At 39.2% G+C, this 13,919-nt stretch overlaps 2 protein-coding genes across 20 annotated transcripts in view; both read right to left on the bottom strand.

Moving 5' to 3' along the window:
• Positions 1-13,919, bottom strand: part of PAM (peptidylglycine alpha-amidating monooxygenase) — a 283,208-nt gene that overhangs the window by 22,946 nt on the left and 246,343 nt on the right. For all 19 annotated transcript variants that reach the window (XM_053911135.2, XM_053911114.2, XM_053911113.2 and 16 more), the window contains one exon: positions 389-505. In XM_053911135.2, the coding sequence (XP_053767110.1) occupies positions 389-505 (117 nt within the window). The remainder of the gene's footprint in view (positions 1-388; positions 506-13,919) is intronic.
• LOC112307141 (phosphoglycerate kinase 1-like) lies at positions 409-13,916 on the bottom strand. Its single transcript, XM_045197617.3, has one exon. It carries the CDS (start codon positions 8,542-8,544, stop codon positions 7,921-7,923), a length of 624 nt encoding a protein of 207 aa, XP_045053552.3. The 5' UTR covers positions 8,545-13,916; the 3' UTR covers positions 409-7,920.

The raw sequence follows: 13,919 nt of genomic DNA, 5'->3' as shown, positions 1-13,919 counted from the left end.
CTGAAGACTTTGTTTTTTAATCTTCAGATCTAGCTGACCACAACTCACTTCACTGGCTTTGTGTATCCATGGCTCTCTCAAGCATGACTACCTGTCAGAATCTCACAGGAAGCTTTAAAAGTATTCTGATGCCTGGGCCTCATCCTAGACTAAATATGAATCTGATTTTTCTGAAAGTGCCAGGCGATTTTAATATTCAGCCATAGTTTAGAACCACTTACTTAGAAAATGAAAGATGAGATGGCCCAATTAGTGTCTTGCCTTCTTAAGCTATGCTTTCTCACCACTGCTATACAACACACTCTATCCGAGACCTGACCCAGTGATACACTCGATGCCCAAGACTATATGTAGTACATGCCTTAATAACAACGTTTAAGCTACTCACAGATTTTTCCCACTGGACTGGAGGACTGCAGCATTATTTGGATCTATGACAAGAATAGTGTCTTCTTCAATTGGCCCAAGTCCTCTTTGCTGGTAAACAAACTTGCTGTCAAAAGAACTAAAAAAATCCATTAGAATAAAAAATAAATAAACCAAGTCAATGAATTTAATAAATGCATACTATTTACTTGAGATTCTTTTAAAAAATATTTATTGATTTGAGAGGTAGAGAGAGAGAGAGAGAAAGAGACATTGAGCTGTTGCTCCACTCATTCATACACTCACACTGGTTGATTCTTGTATGTGCCCTGACAGGGTATTGAACCCACAACCCCGTGTACTGGGATGATGCTCTAGCCAACTGAGCTACCCGGCCAGGACTATTAACTTAAACTTCTAAATACAGAATAAAGATCTCAGATGTATTTGATGTCATTCTCTGTCCTTGACGTTTCAGTATCTTGGACTACACACACACAATGGGGCTGCAGGGCTGGGCTGCTCATGGAGCAGCAGCACGGGAATGCCCGGCGGTGCGGGGTCTCAGCCCCAGCTGCACCCGAGTCTGTGGTTTCACAAGATCCCCAGGCAACTCATACTCACGAGAGTTTAAAGAACACCACCTAAAACTCTTAAAGTAACTAATATTTTTAAAAGGTTCTCAAAATATTTTAATAGTTATTTTCTTTCAAACTACAAGAGAAAGCATAACTGACTTTAACTTTCTCTGTAATGATAAGGAAAGTGTAAATGATGGCAGGAAGGGTAGTGATAAAAAAGGTGTTACTATTGTACTAGCCATAGGTACAACATACAAATCATAGTACAAAGATATAGAACAGAAAGCCCAGAATTTTTCAAAAATATAAAACATAATTGAGTCTTGAAACAAAAAGGAACTCAGAGACACAGAACGTTTTCCATATAACAGCTTTTCTGTAAGTACAAAATAAACTATGTACTAATTAATGAAAGACTAAAACAAATGTGACAATTTCTGGTTTTAAACTCTACACCTTCTGGGTTATTATAAAATATTATGAACATATATGAGGTCTGTCTGGAAAAAGTCCCACCACTGTTAATATAACAAGAATGGTTTGTGCAACATCGACATAACCTGGCAGCCAAGGAGAGTGGACTGGAATGCGCAAGTGTGAATAATGACTTCACTGTACTAGTCAGTGGGAGCAATAGATGCTGTTGAGTGAGCATGTGTACTGTGTGGCCATTGCATTCACAATGATTGAGTGAGTAGAGCAATGAATCTGCATCAAAGTTTGCATAAGCGTGAACATTCTTTTGCACAAACTATTCAGGTGATTCAGAATAGTTGCCCATAGGCCGCAGCTATGGGCAACTGGTGATTGGCAGCTTTATCACGACAACATGTCTACTCATACCTCACAGCTCATGCAGAGTTTTTTGACAAAACATCAAATCACCCAGGTGACTCAGCCTCCTTACAGCCCAGATTTGGTGCCCTGTGACTTCTTGCTTTTCCCAAAACTAAAACCACCTTTGAAAGGGAAGAGATTTCAGACCATCAATGAGATTCAGGAAAATATAATGGGGCAGGTGATGGTGATTGGGAGAACTGTGTGAGGTCCTAAGGTGTCTATTTTGTAGGGGACTGAGGCATCATTGTCCCATGTACAATGTTTCTTGTACCTTGAATCTTCTTCAGTGAAGGTCTCTTTTTCATATGATGTGGTTGGATATTTCCTGGACAGGCCTCATATATGTATACATATTTTTTTGCATTTATATTTCTATCTGCATTGTTAGTTTAGTGACATCTTTCCTTAAGCTGACAATCATCACAGATGTTGTACAATTCCTGTTTGGGAAATTATTTGGGATAAAGGGCAAAGATAAACTCTTCTAATATAAGCTTACATAGCAGTGGTAAATATATTAAGTACCAAGAGGCCAACTTACATTTTCAAACACAAAGAATTGGATCAGACATAGTTAGGACATGAGTGTGTATGTATAAAAAGCATGCATACTTTGCTAGATAAAAGTCAATGGATCATCAATGAATATTTCTGTAATATAAAATTTCCTTTATAGACTCAGAGAAGGCTGTAAAAAACCATTACAGTTTTGTAGTTTAATTGTATAGACAAAAAGAATCTGAATAACATTAAATATTTATGGAGAAACACTGTAATTTGGGAAGCCAACAGACTGCTCAAGTCTGTCATACACCTATTGAATAGTTGGTTGATGTTATGGAACTTATGTAAAGTCCCAGTAGAACAAAACCTTCAAAATACATTCTCTTGCCATTAAAAATAAACATCAAACAATTATTTGGGCTTCTTGACTGTTATAGTCTTTTGGGTATATTTTTCCTGAAAGATAACAGTAAGTCCCTGAGGTAGTTCTTATTAATGACCCATTCAACTGAACACAAAATATTGATTCAACGTTGTCAATCTAAAACCAAAGTAATACTGTTTACATACGCTATTATGTGTAGTTAAAGCCACACATCAGTATCTACAAAAAACATGCATGTGTTTATGAAATGGAAGTAACATCATTAACAAACCAGATTTTATAAGATATTCATGGAATCATTATTACATTGAAATGGGAGATTTTATTAGAGAGAATCAATGTAAGAGCGTACAAGGTGTCATTAAATCAGGGGAGACAGGTGAAGGGCAAACATGAAGTCACTCTTTTTTTACTATATTGTGAAACAACAAAGAGTTTTTTTCTGAGACTATTTTCAATATGAATTTTTGTACTAAAATATTGTAATTAATATTCTAGAAAACAAAGGTACCAGATGCAACCGTTAATGAGGTTTTCTTCCCCACTTGACTGTGCTATTGGATAACATAAGTTCAACACACATGGGACTCATAGTATGTTTTAACTTTCACATCCATGTGTAATTGGAGGAAGTCCCTCTTTTATGGTATTACCTGTTTTATGTTTTAAGTCTTCTGTTCCTCATTATTTAGAAACATTTCAAAGCTTTTTATAATGGCACAATGACAATCTAAGTTATATGAGAATAATGAAGTCTGTCCAGAAAGTATCCAACCACATCATATGAAAAACAGAGACATTTCTTGAAAAAGATACAAGATACAAGAAACAGTGTATACAGGACAAGGATGCCTCATTTCCCTTCAAAGTAGGCACCTTGGGACCTCACAGAGTTCTCTCATCATTGTTGATCGCAGCCTGTACATGTGGACATTCTCAGGTTCTCTACTTGTTGCAGGCCTTCCAGAATGTAGATCACTTTCAACAGATTCTCAACCATCTTTGAAACATTTATGCTACACTTTTATTTGTGGTGCACTCATTGCATTGTCCCTGAAAGCCTCCTAAATCATCTGAATAGTTTCTGCAGAGGAATGTTCAAGCTTAACACAAAATTTGTTGCAGATTTGTTACTCTGCTTTCTCAGTCCTTTTGAATGCGATGGCCACACAGTGCACATGCTCACTCAATGGCATCTACCGCCCCCACTGACTAGATCAGCGAAGTTGTCATTGTTCACTCATATGCATTCTAGTCCACTCTCCTTGGCTTCCGGGTTACATTGATGTCATGCAAACCGTTCTTGTTATGTTAACAATGGCTGGACTTTTTCCAGACAGACTTCATATGCTTTCCCTGAATGTAAGAAATGAATCTGTTTTTCCTTTTACTTAAATTGAAAATTTAAGATAATTGTAGATTCACCTTTTAAGAACCAATAAAGAGCAATTCCTTGGGCAGTTTTTCCTAACATTTTTGTTTTTATTCTTGCAGTGTATTTGGGCATGGAAAATACTAGTACATTATTTCTCTACCCTGCCCCCACCTAGGAGTTAGTAATAGGAAAGTTGCCATGTCTTCATAATTCCAAGTGCTACCTACTGCGTACACAGACAGTGTTCTGACCCCCTATGGACAGCTAATAGCAGTGGCAGTCCAATTGTAAATCCTGGGAACAATGGAGCACACCAGACCTCAGGATACCTAATTTCACACCACCTCTTATTTGCAAAATGAGAAACCAAACAAGAAGCCTGATATATTTACTTGTTCATGATTCCCTCAAGAAATGGGTTGCAGAAATTCTGGAACATAATTGTCCCTTTGGTCTGTCTTGTCATTCACTTAAATATTTACCATCAGTCTGAAATCTCTGGTCCCACGGTCCTACTATTTTAGGAAATAACACTCCTACAAGTTATAGATGGGGAGAAAGTAGAAAGAAGAACCTCTCTCCCAGGAGAATATTCTGAACTCATAACTTAAAGCATGTTTTTTTTTTTTTTTAGCTCCAGCTTATTTCTCAGGCAATCAAATATTTCAAAATGTAAACTCTAAGTCACCAGCAACCATGTAAGCTGAGTCAAGAACCTGAAATATTGAACTTGGCTTCCAAAAACACAAGCTAGGGTAAGGAAGAAATATAAATAACCCAGACCCACAGTCCTTATGCCAGTCAGATTGAATGAAAATCTAGTAGTCAATAAGTAGGTAAGTGAAAAGCATCCTTTACCAATGATACTATTGTACACTGCACACAAATGTAGGAAAAAAGTGTATCGAGTAGTTGATGCTTTGAGGTCAAAAACATGATTTGTGGGTGGGCATTGATCCTCATAATCTAGAAATATCAAATTTCTACTGGTGGTAATAAATAGTAAAATTAGTTAATATGAGGATCATCCCCTTTCATTCTATTACTCACTTGTTGGTGTGTTACAGTAAATTGTGAAATAGCAAATGAGGAAGCCAAAAGGAAAATAAGTAAAAAAACTAGAAAAGCTACAGAGTAAATAAGTTAGATATTTTTAAAGAAAAATTGGATTCATGGAAAATATCAGGTCTCTTGACTTATCAAGATATCTTTCTCAGTATCATATTAAAATGTAAACAAATAATTTAGTTTGTTTTTTAGGCTACTACAAATTACCCTTATGTCATTAGTGTATACAGAGGGGATTTTATGTGGTGCTTAAGACTAGCCACTTTTCCTAGAGTATACAGCTTTATGATTATTATTCACAGTATTACCACAACCCCCTTGTATCCATTAAGGATCTCCGTGATTAGACAAGTTCTTGAATTTACTGCTTAGAGAATCTGTTTATTTAACCACCACCTCTCAAAACAAAGAAAAAACAAAAGATGACACTCTACTTATATTAGCATCATTTAAATATATCAATTTACTTTAGAAACATAAATAACAAATAATACAACTTTAGAATTCTTAGCAAGATTATAGCTTTAAAGGAATTAAACCACAGCACAAAAGGCCTGACGGTTTCATTGAAAGTCTTTTGTGATACTCTCTAACAGACGGCTATTATGGCATCAAGGGACATCCAGTCATTCAACTGATTGGTGGGCCAGTCCCGATCCTTCCACTTGGGAGGGCTGGAGCTTCCTGCAACTAATAGCTGGGCCCTAGTAGTTACACAGGGCAAGGTAAGAAAAGAACTTGTATTTTCTTAAATGGGGAGAAGTCACACACATACAAAATCTGCCAAATAAACTAGTTTATAAACTCTCTTTTAATTTAAAGACAGGTAACCCTTGAGTATTTCACAACTGGATGTCAGATTTTGAGCTGGATACATGGTTACTGTAGCAAACTGCTTATTTAGTGTTCTAAAGCAGCTACCCGCATTATAGGCTGCAGAGAGGTCTTTATTTCAACCACATTTAATTTTTTCCAGGATATAATAATACCCTGCACATTTCACACAGTGCCCAGAGCACTGCTGATTTTTGTTTGCTTCTTTGAAAAAGCACTCAGCCGAAAAGACTGAACCTCTGCCTGTGGGCTGGAATTCATCAGTTCTTTATTTTAGCAGTTTGAATTCCCCATTAATGATTTTGCACATTAGCTGCTAATCAAATAGTTTAGATAAGGCCAAGAAGAAATGCTTTGCTATAGTCACAGAAAGAACTAGGGGAAGGAGAAAATAAACTTCTATGCCATCAATCAAAATTAAGGTAATACAAAACAAATAACTGCAGATGAAGAAATAAATAAAATATGTTGTATTTATATAAATTAAGCAGCTGGAGAAAGAGCCAGAAATTTTCAACTGAGAAAATAAATGGAAATGTACCCTCAATGTTAGGAAAGCAAAGACATACCCTACAAAGGCCAGAGACTTTAAATGGAATATAATTTAATACTAGGTTGAAAACAAGTCCTTCTGCAACAAGCCGCTGTGAGGAAAAAAGGTGGGGAAAAAAAAGCCAGTATGACAATTGAGTGCCCTGAAGGATCTAGCAGCAGAGGCATTGCAAACAGGAATGAAGAGAACAAAGAACTCAGCATCGTGGGGCCAGGCTCTCTTTGGTCGGTTAGGGCACTAGCGGACGAATCGCTGAAGACTGGTTTTTGTTACTCAGCAGAATAAGGCACTTATTCAAGCCTTCATTTTTCAGAGTAGAGAGTTAGGGAGTTCAAATATCTTAAGCCAGTGTCAAGGCTAGGAAATGATAACCAGGATTCAAACCCAGGTCTCCTGTTTTCAAAAAGAAAGTTGTGGTTTTCTCTTTCCAGAACTTTCTCACTGGACTGGAGAACCTCCCCAGCAGTTAAACTTAATGTGCATACGTAGAAGAGATAGAAGAATAGTCACATAACCAAGAAGAATAAGAGAGAGTGGCGTAAAACTGGAAGGAAGCAGCTCGAGAAAAAAAATGGGACATGGCAATACGAGAGAGAGGGGTAGAGATGGAAATTCTGGTTTTGTAGAATTCCTTATCCTTTTTCTCTCAGATATGAAGGTACTGAGGTACCGCTCAGTCACTCTGAGTACTGTTTTCCAGGCCCAATTGATTCTTAAGGTATGAAAGAATTTGCAGGTGTAGAAGCAGAACCTCAAATGGATATCTTATATGAGGCTCCAGAAAACTAGTGAGGCAAATCTGGAACTAATTTTTCTGAAAGTTAGGAAGCAGATAGATTTCTGAAGCAATAGATCTTGGCAAAATTCCATAAGGCACTAATGAAGGGAAGGTTTGTGAGCTATGAGAGGAGCAAGTGGAAGAAGGTTCCCAGAAGGCTACACCTCTAAGAACGGAACTTGATTAACCAACCATTCAACTCTTCACATTTTTTCCCCAGTTTCGATGAATACTTTTATTGTTTATTTAATAGATCTCCAACTTCCTCTCTCTCCCTCCTTATAACTGGAATTTTATCTTGTTTTCATGCCGAGTAGCAAAACAATGACAACGCTTATCAGAGTGAGCTACTCCAAGATGAGAATTAAACTAATGAGTTAACAGGCAAAATATAAATATATGCGCTCTAGAACGCACAACGGTTTAGCCACTAGGAAATGCAGATGGGATCCTGAAGAATGTAGTCAGATCCAGGGTGCAGTGAGCTGATGTGCTGCTGTGTTACGTGTTCCTGGGCTGCATCTCTTGGCCACTAGCTGAATCTTGCCAGGGGGAAGACTGTAGCTAATACCAAGATGTGGAAAGCACTAAGTGGAGTTAGAGGATGTGCACAGGAACCAAAAGGCAGGAAAAGTACTAGACATTGCTGAGAGCATCCACCCCAGGAAGGACTTTACCTTCCAGGAGCTCCAAACTGGCACCACCCCCAGTGATAACATGGCTGACTTTGTCCTCCGTGTTCCATTTGGCACAGCAACTGGCAGTGTCTCCACCACCAATGAGGGCGATGCAGTCCCTGAAAGTGGCTTTCCCCACCTCGTCCATGAGGGCTTTGGTCCCTCGGGCAAAAGCTTCCCATTCAAATACGCCCACAGGTCCATCCCACACAATCTGCTTGGCCCTAGCAACAGCCTTGGCGTACTTCTTGCTGCTCTCAGGCCCACAGTCTAAGCCCATCCAGCCAACAGGTATGCCAGAGGCCACAGTGGCTTGGCCAGTATTTGCATTCTCATCAAACTTGTCAGCAGTGATGAAGTCAACCGGCAAGGTAATCTCCACATCGTACTTCTCAGCTTTGGACATCAGATCTTTGATGATCTTGGCTCCCTCTTCATCAAACAGAGAAGTGCCAATCTCCATGTTGTTGAGCACCTTAAGGAAGGCAAAAGCCATTCCACCACCAATAATCATCTCATTGACTTTGTCCAAGATGTTACTGATCACCTGGATCTTGTCTGCAACTTTAGCTCTACCCAGCATGGCCAGGAAGGGTCACTCCAGGCTTTCCAAGGCCTTGGCAAAGTAGTTCAGCTCTTTCTTCATCAAAACCCTCCAGCAGACTGACTCCCACCATGGAGCTGTGGCTCGGTGAGCAGTGCCAAGCGCATAGTTGACACAGACATCCCCTACCTTGGAAAGTGAGGCTCAGAAAGCTTCTATTTTAGCTGGCTCGGCTTTAACCTTGTTCCCAGATGTGTCTTTTCCCTTCTCTTTGTCCCCCACGTGAAAGCAAAGGTTCTCCAGCAGGATGACAGACCTGGCAACTGGGTCAGCACAAGCTTTCTGCACTTCTGGGCTCATGCAGTCCTTCAAAAACAAGACATCCTTGCCCAGCAGAGATTTGAGCTCTACAGCAACTGGCCCCAAGGAGTACTTGTCAGGCATGGGGACACCATCAGGCTGACCCAGGTGGCTCATGAGAACAACGGACTTGGCTCCATTGTCCAAGCAGAACTTGACGCTTGGGATGGCAGCCTTCTTTATCTGGTTGTTCTTCACAGGAACACTGAGGTCCACTCTCATGACAACCTGCTTCCCCTTCACGTCCTGCTTGTCCAAAGTCAGCTTGTTAGAAAGCGACATCTTCTTGGCAATACAGGAGTGGCGAGAGGGCGAGGGATGGCACAGTGAGGGAGACGGCAGCGAGTGTGTGCTGGGGAACGTGTGCGGACCCCCAACTATTCCCATTTTATAAATACCATTTATGAAGACATCAAAGGCATGTTCATTGAACAAATCTAATACAAACAAGGCTAGGAGGGATAGCTCATTCTCTGGTTAATTAAGAATAAAATGATATCTGAAAATCGAAGCAATGAGAAATCTAATGAAGTGAAATGTAATTGGAGTAAAGTCCTGACTTTAAAAACACTGCATGAGTATAAAGTTCTGGTAAAAACTTGAGCACAATTTTATGAAATATATTTGGAGATCTTAGTACATTACTAATTTAACACAAGGCAACAAAGTGTTATTAGTGCTGAAGAAAAGTGAGTACGGTCTCTTTATACTAACAGATATCTAGAATACATTGAGAAAAGTAATTGTATTGCAGGTCACATAATATAATACATGAGGAGTTGTGGCCACTTCTCAACCAAACACTTTACAGGGCTGAGAAGCCAGAGCACTTTCACATGAAAATATGTTAGCATCAAGATTGGTCAGGGCCTGGGGAATATTTAGTCTGGGGAAGATAAGGCTTTCTTCAAATAGGCAAATAACTGACATGGATAAATGGGAGTAAATTCATTTTGCATCAAGCTGTCATGGGATGAAGTTACAGATTCAGGTTTGAGATTAATATAATGAGCAACTTTATAACGTTTAGATGAGTCCCATAGTTGAAAAACATGTCTCCTATCTAGGGAATTTCTTGGGGCTGAAAGAATTCAAGCACTGGATGACTGTAGATTTTGAAAAGAGGTGTCTGCATTAGGTGGGGAGCTGGAGATGACCTCTCTGGTGAAATTTGTTATTCTGCCCAATGTCTGCTGCACTATTTTGTGCTAATGAGATCTCACTTTTTCTTTAGTTGATCCAACATTGTGAACCTGTCTCTCAGCCCATTCCCCCCCACTCTCCCGGCCTGATGTCAACTCTACTCCCACATTCCAGGCTTAGAACAAAACTGAGGCTAAGCCAAATAACACATTTCATTCCTCTGCTCACAGTGACTGGTTTAGCAATGGGGGAGCTGTGACCCAAGTCAGACTGAAGAGTGCCGAGAACTCAATGTAAGGATTTTCTATTGGCTTAACAGGGACATACATAGACTATGTCTTCTCTGAGACTAGTATGGTAATGGGTTCCGAAACAGCGAGAGGGAGGGGATTAATCAGGGCCTGAAGTGGAGCCAGTCAGGAGAAAGTGCATTAAAAAATGGATCCCAGTGAGGTCATTTGGCCCACCATACCCTTGAAGTTCTCATTTATACAAACTAATAAATTTCCTCTTTTCCTAAGCTATTGGGTGTTGAGTGTTCTCTCTTATTGGTAAAAGAAAGAAATGCAAGCGATAGAACTTCCACAATCTCTTTCAACTCCACATGAGGGAAATGATAAAAGATATAAATGAAACAACGTTTAACACCTAAAAATTAGGGATGAAACTCATTGTCAGGGTGAGTGGGTATGTGACGGGAGCCCTGCATAGTAGAACCTCCACCACAGCTGAGATAAGTGAAAGAAAGGCCAAGAAGTGAGCCTCTGACAATGGTGGTGATTTTAAGACGGAGACCCTGAGACAGCTGTTACTGAGCCAGGAGCTACCCAGCTCCTGCTGGGATGCATTTAAACTTGAAAGAGCTCTAGCTTCCATGCTGCCCTAACACCAGCGGGGACCAGAGGCTCTTTAAAGTTTCATTGCACCCTGCTGGTAACAGGCCTTTTCTATTTCAGCTAGAAGAAGCTTCTTAGAGTAGCCACATTGAAGAAAGGGACAGAGAGGAAGGAAAATAGAAGTCAAATTGAGGAAGGGAGTGACGATCATCTGTCAGGAGGTTAAGCTGATGATGATGATGATGATGATTGTGGATGCCATGCTTATTTAGCATGGTTATGGAGTAGAGTTAGGGCTGCTCAGGAATATCAGGTATACTGAAGAGTACTTACAAAGTCAGATGATGTGACGATGTCAAAGGAGGTTTGGGTACTAAGCACATAATTAGAGGTTATTATTAACTCCAAACACTAATACTTAAAGAATAATTATCTAAAAATTTGGGGATATAGAGTGCTTAAGTTTGATTTAGAGCAAGCCCTCACCTTACAGAACCTATGATTTTGTGAACGTAAGAAATATCAGGATAGGAGGATTGCAAGAAAAATTAATGCAGGATTTCTCTGTACTGTATCGAAGTTGTGGTAGCAACAGGAATGCAATTGCCGTGCAATCCTTACTTTCCATGGTCTCTCACCAGCCCATCACAAATTCTACAGGAAGGTGCTTTTTTCTCCACACAATCCTTGGATACTTAATGAGGGAGAAGAAAAACTATGTACTCTGTTTATTTTATATAATGTGACTTATGTGTGTAGGAAGGATGATCATGCATGACTGTACCAATAGTAGAGCTCAGAAATCTGAGTCTATTTTTCTAAAAAGAAAAACAACGAACTGTAACCCATTTCTAATTCTCTTCATGAATAATAGAGCAGGTAGTGTTGAAAGAAGAGATCTGGGTGCTAGAAGAGAATGTCCTCACAACCACAGACTGCAGAGGATACTAGAGGCCAACTGGCAATACAGGAGAGGCAGAAGAAAAGAGAGGTAACAAATATTCTTAAGTCTGAAAGATAAAACTGAAGAAGAAAAGAAGAAGCAGGGATTTAATGAGTTGAATCAGCACATCTGCTTCGAAGAAGTCTTGCATTTTTAACAACGCCTCTTTGTTGGTACCATTTATCAGGGTGAACATACCAGAGCTTTGGCAATGGCACTGGAATCTATTTACACATGATGCTGGTTATCTAGATGAAAGCTGGATGCCAGCAAAAGCCGTTTTTCCGTTAGGACTATATAAGTCACAGAAAATGTTCTTATGTGGCTTTCATTTCAGAGTCTTCTGTCATCTTCTACATGGACCTGCCTTTTACTGACACCTTTTTCTATTAAACTATTCCAGCCTCTACTGTTTACTTGGAATAAATATGACATTAAAATGGAAAATTGGACTTTGTCCAATTCAGCTTTAGCCAGCTAAAACAGCATCAATGGGAGAAAATGATGCTGCAGTTTTCATGTCTGGTAAAATGAAGCTAGAAATCCATGCAGAAAATGTGGCAATATTCATTAAAATGAAGAATATGCTGCAGTGAATACTAATAGTTTGCTTTTAAAAGCACTCGTTAAAATACCATTAGATGTTCAATAATGACTAAGATGATGTAACAGAGATGTCAGAATAGGAATATTGAGTTTGATTGTTTCCTTTGAACTCCGAAGTGATCTCTTTCTCCAGTTCTATTTGCAAGTGTGTCAACTGGAAAGGACAATTAAACAGTAACAAAGCTACCAATCTATTGTGAAATGCTGATTGAATTCCACCGTCAACTGCATGAAGGAAACTACATATATAGATATGTACAGATAGACAGATATGTAGATAGATAGACATGTGTGATGGATCTTCATATCTATCTAATATATATCTATATATGTACATGTGACAGTACAGGTTTAGCATAAGTTTAATCACCATCTCTGAGAATGGAGGAAAAAACAATTGAACTGCATGTGTAGGTCCTGAATTTTCCAGACCCTACAGCTGTACACTTGAAAGGAGAAGACTGATCATACTTAACTTATAAGATATTACAAAATTTGCCTTCATTGTAAATTTGTGATAAAACAAATGAATACATGGATATTCATTACTCAAGAGAATTAAAATAACCAGCTAAATTTGGGAAGAATCTTTTCAAAATATAATCATGTAAATGTACTTACGACCCAATAAAAGGCAGTGTCTTAAAGTGAGTAAGTGGGCCAGCTCTAGAGTCAGATGGAAATGCACAGAAGCCTGCTTTCCCACTGGAAACTGTGAGACTTGGGGCAAAATACTTACCTTCTCTCAGCTTCTTCATCTGCAAAATGTGAATGATGATAAAAATAAAAATGCCTAGCCCTGGCTGGTGTGGCTCAGTGGATTGAGTGCTGGCCTGTGAACCAAAGGCTCACTGGTTTGATTTCCAGTCAGAGCACATGCCTCGGTTGTGGGCCAGGTTCCCCAGTTAGGGGTGCGTGAGAGGCAACCACACACTGATGCTTCTGTCTCTCTCTTTCTCCCTCCTTTAATCTCTCTAAATATAAATAAAATCTTTAAAAAATTTATTTTTTTTAAAAAGAAACAAAACAACAGTGCCTGAATATTGTGAGATAATTTATGTAAAAATTGAGAACAATGACAGACTCACAGTAAATACTCAGTAAATGTTAGACATTTTGAATGAAAAATCCCTATAGGAAAGTAGGGGAAGCTAGAAATGGTTGGAAAGAGAAATACAGAGGGAATTAGACAGTCCTGGTGTGATTCTTAAGTCCTTGGTGCTCATGAAAAGAACAAATTCGAGTAATAAAATTATAAAGGCCAAGGTACTAATTATGTCTGCACATGTGGCGGCCAAACTGCTGCAACCACAGTTTCCAGAAGGCTCCTTGTTACCGCTGCTGTGGAGCACGCGGAAGGAAAGGGAAAGGTCCGATGGCCTTAGAGTAGTCTGCACCGACTACCTGGAAACAACAAAGTGCTCTACTACAGTCAAATAATAACTTTTCACTACTATTGTTAGTTTAACGAAAAGTGACACATGCTCTCTTTATTTTCACTTACTCTTTCAAGGAAACATATTACT

The sequence above is a fragment of the Desmodus rotundus genome, chromosome 1, assembly GCF_022682495.2.
Source record: "Desmodus rotundus isolate HL8 chromosome 1, HLdesRot8A.1, whole genome shotgun sequence".
NCBI classification, from domain to species: domain Eukaryota; kingdom Metazoa; phylum Chordata; class Mammalia; order Chiroptera; family Phyllostomidae; genus Desmodus; species Desmodus rotundus.
Note: the sequence above shows the minus strand (reverse complement) of the source record. Positions and strands in the feature narration are given on the sequence as shown.

Bases quoted from the DNA above. Each gene is read 5' to 3' on its own strand.
- LOC112307141 (XM_045197617.3), bottom strand. From the start codon at position 8,544: ATGCTGGGTAGAGCTAAAGTTGCAGACAAGATCCAGGTGATCAGTAAC.